This window comes from Trichosurus vulpecula, chromosome 3 (assembly GCF_011100635.1).
Source record: "Trichosurus vulpecula isolate mTriVul1 chromosome 3, mTriVul1.pri, whole genome shotgun sequence".
Classification (NCBI taxonomy): Eukaryota; Metazoa; Chordata; class Mammalia; order Diprotodontia; family Phalangeridae; genus Trichosurus; species Trichosurus vulpecula.
Genome location: NC_050575.1, coordinates 87,005,930 through 87,024,119, shown reverse-complemented (window position 1 = coordinate 87,024,119; position 18,190 = coordinate 87,005,930). Strand labels below are relative to the sequence as shown.

Below are 18,190 nucleotides of genomic sequence, written 5' to 3'. Positions count from 1 at the left end.
ATTTTCTCTTCTGTAACAATTGGGCTTGGACTAGATCAGGAATTCTTCACATGGTGTTCATGAACTTATTGTTTAAAAATGTTTTGAAAACAATTTCAATTGATTTCTCTTGAAAGCAATAAAAAAAAAATTATTCCAAGAAGGGGTTCAGAGGCCTTGTAGGACTGCCACAGGGATCCATCTGATCCCAAAAAACTTAAGAACTCCTGGACTAGATGATGGTCCCTTCTAGATCTTACCTTAAAAATCTGTAATCTGTCCTTCTCTAGATTTACCTAGTTACCCTAATTAGAGTCATTCATTTTGAACTGACATTAGTCAGTACCTCCAGTACCAGATTCTGATTCCATCCTTTACCAGAAACTATTCTGTGGTTTGGTCATTTCTGGAGCTTTCTTCCTGAGAACAAATGACTTTTATGTATAACTTTAGTTTTCACCTGTTTCTATGTAAAATCTATTAGGTCTTATCAACAAAGTCCTACCTTAATTCATAGCTCTGAAGAATATGGTATTTCCCAAACTTGGTTTATCTTTTTTTAAACCTAATCTCTTTGGTTGGCCTACTATGAATTGAAAATTAAAAGTACAGTCATGTACTGCAGTACATTAGAAGCAAATAGATAGCAACAGCCGCCCAGCTAACAGGGTGTTGCATGCAGTAGACGTATATTAGAATTTACAGCTCTGGTGTCCCTGAATCCTAAAACTTAAAACAGTATCTGGCAAGTAGAAAGTGCTTAATAAACGCTTAATGGATTTTGTTGGCTAAAACCCCTAGAAGGTTGAAGCCATTATGTACACTTCTATTTGCAATATTCCTATTGAGTTCAGTCTGGAGTAGCTCCAGGCCACATCCCTTTTGCTTCCTGAATAGCCTGGTGCTGCCCCAAGCCAAAATCAAACCCTCCTCCTTCAGGCCTGAGGAGTCCAAGAGATTAAGTGACTTCTTTCCAAGAGTCCTGGGGTGTAAGGGACACAAGCCTACAAACATCTCAGGAATTACCTGTTCAAGTGTAATACCCCCTCGATTTTAGAATACACAAGAACATATATATTTTGTGACTGCAGTTCCCTTTCAAGTGCCATGATATGAAAAAGGAACATTTATACCTGTTCACAGAAACCAGACTGGCAACTTAAGAGAAAAACAAGTTAAAAAAAACAATACTTAAATCACAAGGGCAACCAGGATGGTAAGGGGATTAGAAACCATGTTACATGAGGATCAGCTGAAGGGACTGGGGATGTTTGACCTACAGAAGAGAAAACTTAGGGTAGGAAGGAAAGGGAGAGAATGAGAGCCATCTCCAACTACCTGAAGGATTATCAAGTAAAGAGGGCTTACACTGGTTCTGCTTAGACCCATAGAGAAGAACCAGGCAACTTGTAGAGAGAGAGATTTCATCTGAATAGAAGGAAAAACTTCCTGATAATCAGAGCTGTATAAAAATAAAATACCCTCTGGATAGAAAGGAGGGTCCCTACCATTGGATTTCTTCAGAAGCTGAGTATGTTCCCTTGTCAGGTCAGTTGTAAAGGATATTCCTACTCAGATAAACCTGAGCCTAGATGACTACCGAGGTCCCTCTTCAATGCTGAGATTCTATGAGTCCTAAAAAGAATGTAAAAGCTAAACTAAGGATTCATGGAAGAAAAGTAACACTGCATTGCATTATAAGTTAGGACAAAACTGTTCTACATTTTTTAAATGCCCATGTGTATACATATATATGTATACATATCTTTGTGTATATATGACACACATATATACATATATGTACATGCATATGTGTGTTATATATTCTATAGTCTATCTCCTTATGCTAATTTTCTAATTGAAAGTCAAAGAAGTCAGACATTGCCGAGGGAGGGGAACAGTGCAAAATACTTGGGTTCCTGCACCAAAGCCCTCTTTCAGTACCTTACTGTAGCATGAAGGTAAGCCTGGGTTCTTGAGGCTGTAACAACTGTAAACTTTAGGGCAGAATCTACCAGTCTAGAAAAGCTTCAGGTATGGACCTAGCAGACGACTTATGTTTGCTGCCCGAAGACCAGTCCAGCTAAGTCTGGAGAACCTCATTATTAGAGGTCTGACCCAAATCGTGAATATTTTAGCCATAACAACACATGGAAGTGTTTAATCTTGAGGTCCACTTTACTTTGTACATGATTACAAAAACCAATTATATTTATAGTGTCTTAGAGATGTGTCAGTTAGCAAATAGTAGCAAATTAGCATGGAAGGGCAGGGAGAGGTGAAAAGGGAAGGAAACACACACGAGGCAAACTCAGTTCAAAACCTTTTCTTTCCATCTTTTTTATTTTAAATTACAAAGGACGTTGCATACACTGACGAGTCTGTATCTGACTAGAAGTGCAGAGGGGCTGGAAAGTGACAGTAAACAAAGTCAAAATTTGAGTTGTGTCTTTTTTCTCTTAAAAGAAAAAAAACCACACAACTATTAACCAACATTTAAATAGAGTAACTTTTAAAACAGCTCATGCGTTAACAAGGTAAAATTCTTTCTAAACAAGAAAGACAAGACTGATTCCAATAAAAAGTTTCTTAGTTCCAGTTGGAAAAGAACTACAGAATATTTGACAACATTACAAACAGGACTCCAAGCAACTATGCAAAAGAGATGGCCACAGTGTATGAACAAATGCTCGGAATTCTTGACCTTCCCCCCATCCCCTCTATGCCTTTAGGTTCTGTCAGCATTCAAGTTCACTGTTGACCACAAATCCTAACCTACAGGACAACTCTCTTGTAGTGGGAGCCACCATCCTAGGAAGAAGAATCAGAAAGCAGGCAGTGGAATACAGTGCCATAAGAATGTTTTCCAAAAGCAGAAAAGGTACACACACACATATATACACATCTATGCTTTTTGGTTCTTTGAAAAACAGTGGTTAGAGAAGGAAGGACCAGATGAGATCATCAGTCACACTGCCCCCCAACCCAGAAGTCATTCCTCCTGTGTGCTTTACACTGTTACACTGTTATGGAAGAGGCAAACCCAGTTTACCCAAACTTGGCACATCAAGATACTCAACTTGAACATTCTCCATTAGTCACCAATACTCTGACCCTACAATACCAATTAGAAATAGTTTTAAAGAGGTACCTGTCCTTCTCTCAATAAAAGTGGAAATTTGGCATGATAATTCAATTTATAATTCATAAGTCTTTCTGTAATTCTAGTCAGTTTGAGCAGTGGGACTGTTTCAACACAATCACCATTTGCTCTATGGAAGCCTGTGACATTCAGTAGTACATTTTCACCATCTTTATATCCCGTACTTTTTTTCCTTTCAAATGAAAAACATTCCTGTAGTTGACATTCATAGTTACATATCATTACATATTTAAGATATTAAAAAAGGATGGAGTCTTCTCAAAATCATAATGCCCTTAGTAAGATTACAAAGAATCCACAATTGTTGTGGCACTGTGTTTGAAACTATTTGTCATGATCCTCGGGAAGAACAAAAGTAGCAAACTGCATTTCTGTGCAAAGTTACGAAAATGGCCTCAGTTCCCTATGAAACAGCATTTTTTTTTGACAAAAATTCTATTAAGAGGATAACTGAAACCATTTCCTTTAACACTGAAGGCATAATTCAATTAATTCTCAAAATTCAAGTTTCAAGACTAGAGTGATACTAACATTTGTGTTACATAATTAGGCAATGCTTCAACAGAACTTGAGGAAGACTATTAACAAGAATGGGAACATAATATTACTTTGTTAGTTCCTGCTGAAGGCCACTTGAATTCATTTCAGAAAGTTAACTCGAAGCAGCTAAATTCTCCATGTTAAAAAGATTTATGGAATAAAGAAAAGCACATCCGTCTTGCCATTTTGGTGAATAAACTAACAGCTTTATTAATGAAGGCAAACATCAGATAATTGTATGAATATTATATATATATATATAAAAAGAAATTCAAACTGACAGCATTGTATTTCAAAAGTACTATACTTCTGTTTCTTTAAAAGAGACTTGTCATCTGTTTTAGAAACAAACAGAAACTGGTACTCTTCTCCTAAAAAAATTTGTGGAAAAATGAAAGTAAGTAAATTTCAAGCTGATGAGTTGAACATACCTTTCTTTAAATGCAGACTATTTGCTAATAAGCAAAAAAAGTCAAGCATCAGAAAGAAGTTGTATGATAAATTCATGAAAGTCAGAGAAAAAGGACGTAGTGGAATTATTGTTAACCCTCTCCCCTCATACTCAAAAGACCATTCAAAACTGGTCTTCCATACAAATATAAAATAACTACAAAGAGAGAGGGGAATTTGAAACCAGACCCATCTGAAATTCTTCATGATGCTTTTTTATTATAGTTCTGATTCTCTTTCCAAAAAGGTCAAAGAGTTAAAAGACTTAAGGAGTGGAAGGGGATGAAGACATTTAGTTCTAAAGGTACAAGTAAGGCACAATATAAAGCCACATCATAATCTGTCATGAAGGATATAGGAAAGGACAAGAATCATACATGGTACGGTAGAACAAGCAATCATATCGATTGAAAAAGTGTGGCACCCAATTCAAAACTTTGACAAGATCTTAACAAGAGCAGTTGGACAGCATGCTTTAATATGGAAACAAACTCTATAAAGAATCCAGTGTATCTGAAACAAGGAAGGTTTTTTTTTTCTTTAAATCATAGTAGTACTAGAATCGAAGTGTATAAATTGCTTTTGAATGATGGGATTATTTGAAGTGAATATTCACAATGCCTCCACTTAAAATAAAATCCAGGACTTCATTATGATCTGCATACCATGTATGAACACTGAAAACCTTTAGAGAGCTCTTCTCTAATGATCTTCATCCAAAAATACATGCCACAATTTCCAAAAACAGAACATGTACAGTTGTTGGGGGTTTTTGTTAACCCTTATAAGATTTGTTTGTGTGATAAGTATACACTAAATGTACATATTTTAATGACAATAGAGGAAGCAGATTATTACTGGCATTAAAGTACGACCATTTCTAGACGGTTTTAAATGCCACAGAGTCCCCTGGTTAAAATGTAAAGCTGCACAGCTTGCCTATGTCATCTTTACGGTAAAGTTAAAACAACCAAAGGATTTAACTTTACTCTACATTTTACTGCCAGGTTTTATTTAGATCAAGTATCGCTGCAGCATTCTGACCAGCCCAGATTTAGCAGCAAATGGCAGGAATCATATAAAACGCAATCTTTTTTTTTTTTAACAAAGTGCTTTTCTAAGATATACATACATATATAAATAGGTACAAAATAAAGTGTCAACATTAAAAAGCTCAACTATTTAAAAGCTTTTAACTATTTAACTTAAGTTGTACATATAAAACACTGAAATGAGAGAGTAGGGTAATCCGTTACATGGATTTAGAATTTTTTTTTCTTTTTTCTTTTTTCTTTTGAAATGTGAGACCAAAATCATATTCTGGTTTGTAGACAGGAAAAAAAAAACGATCAAAATGGAGCCACTAAAATGGTTCGTTTTATAAATCAGTTGAATCTCTATCATGAAAGTGATCTTCATCTGATTATATAAAACTGTGGTGTTGGCAACTTTTAAATTTATCAGATACATTCTCTTTATCTTCCCAAGCACAGACTTGTACTTTTTGCCTTCCTTCCCCCACCAAAAAAGAACTAACAAAATTTTCAAAACTATTTCTTGTTTGTTTTGTGTGCTCTAACTAATCAAAGACATTTCTATCAAGTGTATAGGGAAAACACGTGTATCACAGTCTTAGTGCAAGTGCTGCTGACTTCCCCCCTTGGAGTTTCTATAAAGGTTCATGGTACTGTGCATGCAGTATAGGAACAAAATACAATGTGTTCACATGTTACTGGGAGTTTCAGATTCAAATCTTCATACTCTAAAGCTTAAAAAATGCAAATTGAAAAAAAATCTGATTCAGTAAAGAAAAGGAAACACACTATACAAATACACTGTACTAAAAAATAAAATCTCCAAGGGGAAAATGCGAGGCCTGTTATGACTTTCAAAAGTACAGTCCCAGAACCTAAGTTTGAAACTTTTGGTACTTTATTCTGGTTGAGTAGGTTGTATAATGTGGGTCTGTTTTTTGTCATCACCACCACCACCATCGCCAATAATAGCTCAAACAAAATTTGAGAATGAATATTAAGAGGAAGAAAAAAATAGGGATAAACCCAGGGGGAAGGTCCACAAACCCAGAGAATGATGCTGCCTTGACATACATAAGGAATTTCTCATACCTCTTAGGTAAAGCTTTAACACAGTTTAAACACTGACTAGTGAAGCTGACTTTTATATGAGCAAAAGAGCACCTAAAAACTAAATGTGTTAATATCTGTCAATCATAGAAACTAGAATTAACAAGAATAAGTCACATGTAAGTTTGAAGAAGCTAGTTTGGAAATATCTGTACAAAAATATAAAAATCTATAAATTTTTTTGTTTTAAGCTTGTGTTGATCCTTGGAAATATTACATGCACAATAATACATCAATTGGAAAAGTGGCAACTAAAGAATTAGATATTTGTAGCTTTTTCTTTCTTTACATATATATATACACAGTACAATAAAAATAATCTGTATTTTGGTTGTTTGGTGGAAGTATACTACAACAAGCTAAATAAACTTTTTAAATCCTCAAAATTGAAAACTATTTTACCAATAGCTTACTAAAATGCAAATATATTAAAATTTCCTACAATAAGTGCAGAAAAAAAGATTTACAAACTCCTAAATGGCCACCAACTTATCTACTATGGAAGCGAACTAGAGGAACAGCAAAATAATATTTGTATGTATGAATGCTCCTTCTGTAGATAATTGGACCCAAACAGAAATAAAATTCACAGTTCAGTAAGATCCCTAACCCTGACCTTTTGATTTTTTCTTTTTTTTTCCTTTTTTTTTTCATACATTCAGTACAGTATCATGTAAGCTGTGCAAAACTTTACTTAGACTGGCAGTTCGCCATATCAGTTGCATTTGTCTTTGGTACAAAAAATAAAACAATCGCATTAATGTGCAAGTATTTGTCTTCTTCCGGCCAAGTACCGAAATTGAGTTTTCTAGAGCCATCTTTTTTTTTATACAATACACAGACTCTGTGGCATATATCTACATTTCAACATAGTCCTATATACATTCAAAAAAATTTTTTAAGAGTTGGAACAAAAACATTTAAACCCCATAATTTTACCATCTATACATCTTGTTTTTCCTCATTAGGGTTATCATACAAAACGTTACCAGTTTATAGCTACAGTTTTCCCCCAAATACAAGGCACAAAGAATATGCTTTTTTTTTTCTTGCACGGACATATATATATATCATATTGAGCTCTGAAAATTAAAGTCTAATATGGCACACTAGCATGAGTGCTATGTGTGCTATGTACAAGTGAGATAAATGGTTGTGGGAAAAAAAATTAGAACACAAAGCAATAATTCTAAAAACAATCTAAACCGACAATTTAAAAAAAATGCTTCCTCTTAATTTTGTGTTGTATTCAGAGCATAAACCTGCCAGAACATTTGGCATTTGCTAACATTTTCACTTGCAGAAACAAGTTTGACTTCTATAGATTTTACACTCTGGTCCTAAACAGCCACTTATAAACATATAAGTTTCCATACCGATGCCAGAAGCAGTTTTAACTAGGGTTTATGCTCTGAAAAATGCTATAATCAAGTATTTTGGATCATGCTTCACTTATACTACTTAGTTATTAAAACAATGTAACCTAATCGTAAATGTTTACATAATGCTAAACTGACATGCAGAACAGAATGAAATTTTACAATGAAGAACCTGACTGAACACAGACATAATTCTGACCAGAGAGTAGTGGTCATATGAGGCCAGTTACACTTTGGATGGTGGTATTCTTAGTCCCACTAGGCCCCCCGTAGGGTTGCCTTCTGCAGTCTTCTCTAATACTTGGTTCACAAATTCTGAGGTTTGTCCAGCAACTGGTAGACCTAGAGAAAAAAAAGAACAGCTACATTCAGATGCCCACTCCCTCTGTGACCTTCAAAGAAATTACTGCCTTCCTGGGCTTCAGGTTCCTCACTTTTAAAATAAGGCAGTCCCTTCTAAGTCTAGAGGCTGTGATCATAAATATTGGGATGGTTAAGGGAAGGAATCTACAATTTAGTTCAGAGATAGGGAACCTCTAGGGCAATCATATTTGGCCCCTTGATTTGATTTCGCCCCGAGGGGATACGGCTCTTATCACTTCTACTTTCCTGGGCCAGAGACTAATTGCTCTCAACCCCAGGTGGATATCTACTTATTTCATTTGGAATAGAATCTCTCAGTCATAAGGCAGAATTTTAAGAAATTTGTCATGATAATGGAATGTTTTATTGTTCTTTTAAAAACCAGCTGAGTTTAATGTTTCTACTTCCCTAAAAAAAGAAAACATTAAGTAGCTTTTTGAATGTAGCCCTTCAATGACTTTTTCCTAAAGGTTACTGGTATTTGATAGAAACTGACTTTTGTCTTTAATTCTGGTCTAGTCCCAGGATTAATATAACTTAGGTATGAAGTACGACCCTGCACTTATTGTAGGAAATTTTAATATATTTGCATTTTAGTGTTACAAGGGAAAAAAGTGAAACTCTGCTCCCCTACCCTAACAGATATTTCTGTTCATTATCATTTCTTAACTCATAGTTTCTAGTAAATGAATCTTCAATCTTATGTTTTCCAATTTTTAAAAAATTTTAACTCTGACACAAATTTTTCTAAAATATACTATATCCTCCTCTACCTTTTCCTATTCTTCCTTTCCCTATAGGGTATAGTAAACATTATCAACTATTTCCTAATGACTCAACTTGTATATCCTACTGTGCTATACTGGAATGGTCTCAGGGCTTAATTACTTTTTCACTCTTATATCACACTACTTTCCTTCAGGCAACTCTATTCTAGCCATTCTGGGCTATTCACTGTTCCCCAATCCTGGTCCTTTCCTTTCCCTCCTCTGAGCCTGCCTATTATTTGTGTGACTTTGGACAAGTTGCTTTCCCTCATGAGTACAATAAGTAAATTATACTAAATGATCTCTAAGGTTCCTTCCAACTCTAAATCTCTAATTCTATGGTTTTCTGTAGATGTTGGCTCCCCTATGCCTGGAAGAAATTTCCCCCTTCATCTCTACTAATTGCCATTCTTCCATGTCAAGGTTCATTTCTGGTGCCACATCCTCTAAGAAGCCTTCTCTAATGGTTCCAGTTAGACATGATCTCTCTCTTTGAATCTTTCAGGTCATTCTGACCTTTTCTATGAATTTAGAACTATCTTGTATCATAATTATTTCTATACCTGTCTCATTCCCCCTGTTAGATTAGAAACTTCTTGGGGGTAGGAACCAGTTTTTTTCCCCCCATCCCTATAGTAGGTACTCAGTTAATGTTTGCTGAATTTAGGGGATGAGAAGTGGGGGACTGTTTGCCCTAATATTAATGGTCCATGACCACTAACTGCTTTTCTTGGTCCTATGTCTTCTCCCTTTCTGTAAAAGTTATGAGCTGTTACTTCTCACTGCTCTCTGTAGGTGTGTCTGCCTCTTCTGGCACCCCATTCTGCCCTATTTATTTCGCTATTTCTAATCTGTTGTGACCTAGGAACCCAGATGATTAAGCTTGTTAAAACTGTACAAAAGGAGGATACTAAACAAGTTAATAAGCCCTGGAGGTAGACCTCTTCTATGGTAAATGGATTTTGAGGCAGTTATTTCAGCCACTCATGTCTCTTTTACTTCTAAAAGTTGAAGAATTTTTTGTTGCATCCTTTCCAGCTATGTTCCAGATGGCTGAAGTTACCCAAATATTATCTCTAGATAAGAAGAGTTACAGGGAAACTCTAATGATAAAGTCAAAATCATATTGAAAAAAACAAACAAATGTGATAAGATAGCTTTGCCTTTGGTAAATTTAATTAGCATTTGCAAAGTTAATTATCATTTGTACTATATACAATATCTGTACAAAAACAAGAGCTTTTTTCCCCTTTAGTATCATGCCACATATTGCATTCTATTATTTGAACATGTAGCTTGAATTATCCTTACCAAGAGTATCTTTAATAAGTATGTCAAGCTTTTGTCCCATGGTGGGCCCTCTATCCTCTCTTGGATTCTGTACTCGGTTTACAATCTCTTGCTTGATAGAGTTGATTACAAATAGCAAGTTATCTGCAAAACATGACGCATAGAGAGAGAACACATTACCTAAAAAGAAAGCATTTGGGGTTAAATTTGTAATAATTTAGAGGTATGAAAAACACTACTTAATGGAAGCTTTTTTTTCCAAAGTAAACTAATTTTAAAATGTATTAGTACAGAAGCTCTGAAACCACTTTCAGTCTCTTGAGTTGGTACTGAATTTGTTGGTGGTAGAGGAATAGGCTGAAATTTCTGGTGGGGTTTTGCTTCTATCTTGGTTGGATACTGAGAATGTCCTAGATCCCTCTGGTCCATGGTTATCTTGCAAAAGCCACATATAGATGTATCAGAAATAAAGACCAAAATACTTCCCCCAGGGAAAAATAAGTGGCAGAATCATAAGTCATCTTCTATTCATGTTTCTGACAAGCTAATCACTTATCTGTTTTTGACAAGTCATATTACAGAATCACAGAGCTGAAAGGGAACTCACAAACCATTCAGTCCAATCTGTACCTGAAGAGAAATCTCTACTACAACATCCCAAACAAGTAGTCATCTAGCCTCCTCTGTTTGAAGATGGAAATGAAGAATAACTCACTATCTCCCAAAATAGCTGATTCTGCCTTTAGGCAACTCAGGTATAAAGTTTTTCCTCACATCCAACTACCTTACTGAGGTTTCCAGCTAGTTCTGTTTCCTGGTGCTAAATAGAACAAGTCTAATCCCTCTGCAAATACTTGAAGATAGCCATCCAAGTTCCCCTTAAATCTTCTTTTTTCCAGGCTCAACAGCTCTATTTCCTTCAACCGACATTTGTATGCCATGGTCCCAAGCTGCCTTACCACCATGGTTGCTTTCCCTTGGATGTGTTTTAGTTTGTGAATATTCTTTTGAGAATGTGGCAGTTTGAACCAAATCCAAAATCCAGATGTGGTCAGATCAAATCAGAGTTCAGTAGAATTATAACCTTTCTAAAAACCAGGCTTTTCTTCATACAAAAACCTAAAATTGAATTCACTTTTTATATTGCCACATTAAACTGTTGACTCATATTGTGTTTGGAATACAATAAAACCTCAAGATTTTTTCAAACTATTGTCTAGTTCGAAACACCTCCACTTTTAAAGGGAAATGGATGACCAAAGTATAAACTAACTTTTGGAACTGTATAATTCATGAATTTAGCTTACTTTTCTTACGCAGAACAATATTGCCTATATAGGATTTTCATGGAAGTCACAACCTGTCCGTGAGATATTTAGCTACACACGGAAAAGACTACATTTGGAAGTAGATAAGCAAGACAAGCACCTGTGGCACCTATACATCACAGTATAGGAGCTCTGGCTTGGTACTCAGACCAAAGGCCATCTCTCCACTCAGTAGCTAAAACAAACGGTATTTCTAGTTCATCTTTACTACACAACTGGCTAGACTAACCAGTGTAGCACATGTTGTGTTATGTTTTTCATGTTTGTTTTTAAATTAAAGGAAAGTGAAAGTTTACATCAATGGTTCACTAAACAAAAATTATGTGAGTGATCTTCAGGAATGAATCACACATGCAAACCATGCATCAGAGAGAGATTATGAATGAAATTCTTAAAAACAAGTTTTCACGAGATGAATTAAAGAATAAGGGTAACATTTGGTGTAGTGTAGGACCAGCTAGACCAGATATACATACAAGTATTTATACATTCCAAAGAGTCAGTGGGCAGATAGGGGAGAAAGTACAACAGCTTGGTGAGTTGGTAGATAAGCAGGTAGGTGGCATGAGGTAGAGGCTGGGCAAGGGAGAGGATGATGAGAGTGGGTAAGTGGGAAAGGGAGTAAAGTAATTTTGTAGAATGCTAGTAAATTTCTTAAAACATTACCATATTCTGTATTAAGACCCCATAATTTCACTTTATTAGCTTCATATTGAGCTTTTTTCTTTAGTCTGCAAGCCCTATAAAGGAAAAAGTATTTAGTTAACTTCTGTTTGCTTTTTAATCACTTTTCAGAATATATTCAGAATGTTCCTCCAAACTCTCCCATCTATCAGAAACTTTCTAAAGGGAATAAAAACTGTCTTCTGTTGTGTATGGGACCAAAAGGCTGACATTTAGGAAAATTGTTACTATCAAAAAGTATTACCCCACACCAGAACTGTAACTAGGGCAGCTTGATCAGTGCTTTATGCCAGGGCAAACATTTCTGACAGCATGGTCCCGGGGTCCATATCCTCCCTTGCCTGCCTCACCTTTGGCTTCAGCCCAGGGGCATTTCCCACACAAACACAGCCACACCCTAAGCTTGCTGCCCCCATTGCTACTTGCTCCCAAGGCAAAATTTGCTAGTTATGGTGTGGACATACACAAATTTGTTTACAATTCAAATAGATTCTGATTCTTCAAGTGTGCTAGACTGAAAACTACAATCTAATTTTTCAATACTGTATAAAAATTGAATGACCTAGTATGTAACCAACTTCTCCCATTAAAAATAAAAATTCCACACTGACCTTAAAATGTTTCCAAAGGGTAGAAAGCATAGCATTTTTCTACATAGTTTGAAGATGTCTCTTCTGTACAGCTCACTAAAACAATAATCCTAGTTCAGAGAATTCATTTACAGAGGTAGAGATCATAAAAACTTACCTGGAAGCTAGCTTGTTCTTTTCTTTCCTTGACCTGGGTCTGGCAGTTAAGGGAAGTTCACTGACTGGTGTCAGATCACTAATCACCTTATTCAGTTTCCTTAGTTCATTGCCAATCTGAAGCAGTTTTTTGGGATTTGGAGTCAGGTCTTCAACATCGGTTCTCCGTGACTTCTTTACTGCATATTTTCCTATTAATAAAAGGAAAAAAAAACACTCTGCTGTCCTTAAGCAAATCACTTAAACAGAAGGGGGCACATTTTCACAAAGTGGCTATTCTGAAGCCTGGTTTTTGCTAAGGATTAAAAAGTATGATGTGTAAAGGTTAGTCATTCAAATAGAGGACAACTATTCATCCTAGAAGGGCTAGAAAATGGCAGGCACACTTCCCTTCCACCCATCATGCAATGAATGAAGAGAGAAGCTACATCCTGGTTCTCCCCATAGAGATCCCGCTCTCTTGCTCTCTTCTTTACTCCCAGCCTAAGTGCTATTTAACTACATATGGCTGCACTAGGATTGTGAACTCAACAACTTTTCCCCCTCTAAGTGAAAAGTATATCTACTGCTCACATCTCTTCCCCAACCCCTAGTCTCTATTGCTATTTGCAGTGTAGTTATCTTTGTTACAGCTTCACCATTCTTAGATCCCAGGATTGGAATGAGAAGGAGAAAGGGAAGGGGAAGGAGAGAATATGGCCCCAGGGCTTCCACTTGTGAGTAGGACGTGGACGTGGTGAGCAAACTGGCTTTGCTGCTACATCCACTCTATTCCCCCTTCTCTCTCTTGTTCAAAAATCTGGATTCACCAAAGGAGCATTACAGTTTAATATCTATACTCGAGACAGCGTTCCAGAACTAGTGGTACTAATTACTTGACAACAATCCCCTCTTACCATGATGCAAGCCATTTTTTTGATACATATTACTTGGCAAAGTGTCTCTGTTCCATTCGGATGGCCTTAGCATCCTCTCTTGTTGTGATGGTGTTAGTTGTTCACTATACTCCCAGAAGTACCTTCTCTTGCCTCTCTTCCTTGAAGATACTGAGGTCATCTCCTTTAAGTCTTCAACTGAGTCATTTTCATAACCTTTGGGGAAAAACCAAAATCTCAAATTATGGATAGTGCTAGTCAACCTCAAGGAAAAAAAAACACGAAATTTCAGGAAACTGATAGAAAGTTTGTTGGTTTTCTTTAATGTAACAGACAAACTATTACTCTAGTTATAACTTGCTAAATTAAATCCCTTTTGGTCTATAAATGGGCACCGTGCTGGACACAAGGGATACAAAAACAAAAAATTGAAACGTTTACTGCTCTCAAGGAACTTTTATCCTACTAGATACCTAGGCTAAGGATGTTAAGCACAGATTGCAAAATACTATTTAATATGGGAAACTACAACTTTTTAAAACTGTAGTGATTAGTAATAAAAATAATCATACCACTCTGGAATATCTGGGCTTCTCTAAGGTGTTGTTTTTTTTTAAACTATTCTCTAAAATGCCAATTAACTATACAATATGAAGCAGAGTCTGACAGGAAGCCAAACCCTAGAATGCCAAGAGTAATTAAATTTTTTTTTAAGAAGCAATCTATAGTGAACTCCACTGTTTTGTTTACTGAAATTGACTGACAGCAGAAGTGGGTAAATGTCCATGATGACAGACTGCTATGAAGAGTTTCTGGGGGCAACATTATTGTTCTCTTTCAGCTCCTCCTAGAAAGTGCAGAAAGTATCTATTACATCATTGGCCGCCAGATAAAAGTTAATTCCCCACCCTGCTTGCTTGTTTTAATTGAATGAAACCTTCACTGGTAAACCAACTCCAAAAAGGGATTCATTCTTTATGGTCCAATTTTTGTGTTTCACAAAGAAAGTAAAATAAAAATCACGGGCACTAATCCCACTCCCGAAACGTCCAGGCTGACAGGACTTTTCTTTACCTATTCGACCTCTGCACATCCGTCCCCTCCTTCTCCCTTCCTCTAGTTACGAGTCCCTATTGTTGTGCCCATGCCTCTGCTGTTACGATAGCCTCCTTATAGCTTTTCCACTCCTCTTTCTAGCTATTATCCATTCTTCACAACATTCTTAGAGTAATCTTCCTAATACACAGACCTGGTCTCGTGACTCTTACTCAAAATTTTCACTGGAAAAAAAGTCATTCATTTGTGTTTATGCAGTGTGTGTGTGTGTGTGTACATAAAAGCGTGTGTAAATACACATGCACACACACCCCTTTTTACCCAGCAATACTATTAATAATAGTATCTCTGGTTTTGTCACAATTTTGCTCAAATTCATTAATGGAAAAATCACTCAACTGATATATATACCCTTTTACCCAATAACACTACTAGTAGATATATACCCTCAAGGAGATGAAAGACCTAAAAAGTTCCACAGACAGAGAAACATTTTGTAATAGCAAAGAACTGGAACTGGAGAATGGCTGAACAAATGTGGTATATGAATGTACTCAAATACGACTGTGCCGTAAGAAAGGATGAATGTGAAGAACTTAGAGAAACTTGTTATGACTTGTATAAACTGATGCATAGTGAAGTAAGCAGAACCTGAAGAAAAAAGTGCATGACCACAATAACGTAAAGGAAAACACTAAAAAAATTCCAAATTCTGATCAACGCAATGTCCAATTGTGACTTTACAGGACTTGATGGTGAGGCATGCCCTCAGACCGTCAGCACAAAAGCGGGAGATGACAGATGCAAAAGGAGGAACATAATAACCCAGTGTGGGGACTTGTTTGGCTTAACTTCTCTGACACAAGGAAGAGTAGGTTATGTTGGGAATCACTGGGAAATAACAATGATGCTTTTTTTAAGAGCATCAATAAAACAAGTTTTAAAAATAAAACCAAAAAACTCTCAAATGTTCAGTTTCTCCCTAACTGCCCAACTGAATAATGTCCAGACTTCCTTTGGGAGCATCCAAAAACCTTTACAGCTTTTCAGCTTTAGCTCTCATAACTACCCTGATATACATTATGCTGCAAACAAACGAGACAGCTCGAGTCTGTGAACTGGGATGCAGTGCTCTCAACACACCCATGCTTTGGCTCACAGTGTTCCCAAACCTAGAATGCCTCCCCTCTTCCCCTCTTCACTCTTGACTTATTTTTGAAGGCCAAACTCAGATGCCACTTTCTTCCCTCACCAACCACTGCCGGACTTATGGAAGAACAGAAATGCTGAAGAAGCTGCGCTATGATGTAAGGAATAGAAATTGGGCTGGGTACCTTGTTGGGTAGAGTGGGAAGAGCTACTTAGCCAAATATCCTAGAGCCGCTCATGACAGCTCTAAGATCTAATGTTTCACAGCAGTTTGCCTTTGCTCAAACCAAGGAAGAAGCAGATTTTGGAAGCACTATTCTCTCCATTAAGGTCAGAACTTTACATTTTACCTATTATTAGGCACCCCACCTTAAACAGCCACAAATTTTTCCACACCTCATCTGACCTTGCTTTCTGACAAAACATCATTCTGGTATCTTCCATTTATCAAGTTAGAAAATATCAGTGTTAGAATCCTAGAAAATACTATATAGGAGACACTTCTATCTGACATGGTCAGTGAAAGTAAATCAGAAGACCATTTGGCTATACTAAATTTTTAAATATAATTCCAAGAACAGATCCTTAAATTGCTTTTGATAGGAATAATTTGCAGGGAGTTAAGTAATATTTGAGGGGAAAGGGGAAATACAAGATGCTTGAGAATCTGGTAAATAGTGATTACAAAGTAAAGTTTCACTTTGGTACCCAACCCAAGCCAACATGCTTGGACCCATGACTCCAGTTGTGGCTCCAGTTGTGGGCTGGCTACTGAATGAGTTCTATGTAATCTTGGGAGCAAGTCCAGAACAGGGACTGAAACTCTATTCTGAAGCCCATATACCCTCCACCCCTTAAGTTTTTAGGCTCATGAGCTGGTGTAGCCATCAGCCAAGAAACAGCATCAAGTGACCTAGTCACAAAAGAGCCTTTGTAAATTGGTCAAGAACACCACAAATTAAACCAATCAACCCATCCCAAATTGGCACACTTCTGTTTCAAAGTATTTCCTTCTGCTTCTCTCCGGTACTTCACTTTTGGGCTCCTAAAGTTATTTGTTTAGTTTTTCTGTATAAATAGAAAGTATTTTTAAAATTTCATTATTCATATTTGCTAAAGCCCAAATAATACCATAATTTTGTAGGTTTTTTAACTAATCAAGTCAATTGTCCATTTTCATGTGTGAGAAATGTCTACATAACACAAACCAAGTCAACTGGAAACAAGAGAATTAAATGCCCCTTTAACATTTAGCATTGTGTTAACAAGGACAAGATGAAAATTTGATCCCCACAAATGTCAATTACTTCCACTCTATTGCACAGTCACAGCCTGCTTGCCGAAGCTCATCAATTGCTTCACAAATAAATGTTGCCAGCTACAGGAGGGTGTGAATGGATGAGAGGCAATGTACCGCCAGCTCTGGTTAGGCAATTCGAAAGGCATACTCTTCTGAAGGAACCTAAGTAGCGTGGCGGTCTTTATTTAGGACCCATGGCCATCCCTGAGGTGGGTGGAAGGGTTTGAGGCAAAGCACACTGTGTGCTCCTTCCTTCTTCCCTTCTCAAGAATCTTTTAAAATGTGAAATCAAGAACGTTAAGGGCAATGCTGACAAGAGGAAAGAAATCACAAGGCGTAACACGGCCTGATGGGGAGCTTACACTGAGGCAAAGGAGGGAAGTCCTACTGGATTTGCTCTGATGATCATGGAATATACTGCCTGATAAGTAAATGAGCAACAGGCTTTTGTCTTTTTTTTTTTTTAATAAGAGAGGCAGTACTGCATAAGGGATAGGATGCTACAATTCGAGTCAGGAAGACCTGGGTTCAAATCCCATCTCTCTCTGACACAGCTGTGTAACCAAGGGCAAATCATCTCACTTCTCTAAGCCTCATTTTCATCATCAGTAAAATGGGTATGATAATTTCTGCCTTGGTACCTACTTCATAAGGCTGTTGGGAAGATCGAATGAGAGGTTCTGGGCAATGCTCTGAAGACCCTGAAGTACTATATAAATGTCAATTATCATTATTATCACCAGCTAACAATGTCACCTTTTCCTCCACCCTCCTTTTTCTCTTTTCACCAAAACACAGGGCTCAGAACAATCCTTTTCACTCACTCTATGTCAAAGCTTGATCTAGTCAGTCCCCTTTAGCACTCAAAATTAGTTTCGCAACTAGAAAGTCCCCTGAGTCACACCAAAGATCAAAGTTATCAGAGAGAACATGAACATTTTTCATACCGGCAAGCAAAAAAAAGAAGCACTATTTTC

The 18,190-nt window shown here is 36.8% G+C and overlaps 1 protein-coding gene across 1 annotated transcript in view; it reads right to left on the bottom strand.

Moving 5' to 3' along the window:
* Positions 1 to 2,315: 2,315 nt before the first annotated feature.
* The window catches only part of CREBRF (CREB3 regulatory factor), a 50,757-nt gene continuing 34,882 nt past the window's right edge, over positions 2,316 to 18,190 (bottom strand). The window contains exons 5-9 of the mRNA XM_036749523.1: positions 13,730 to 13,924; positions 12,835 to 13,024; positions 12,070 to 12,143; positions 10,097 to 10,219; positions 2,316 to 7,997 (exon numbers count right to left, since the gene is read on the bottom strand). Of these exons, the coding sequence (XP_036605418.1) occupies positions 7,882 to 7,997; positions 10,097 to 10,219; positions 12,070 to 12,143; positions 12,835 to 13,024; positions 13,730 to 13,924 (698 nt within the window). The 3' untranslated portion in view covers positions 2,316 to 7,881. The remainder of the gene's footprint in view (positions 7,998 to 10,096; positions 10,220 to 12,069; positions 12,144 to 12,834; positions 13,025 to 13,729; positions 13,925 to 18,190) is intronic.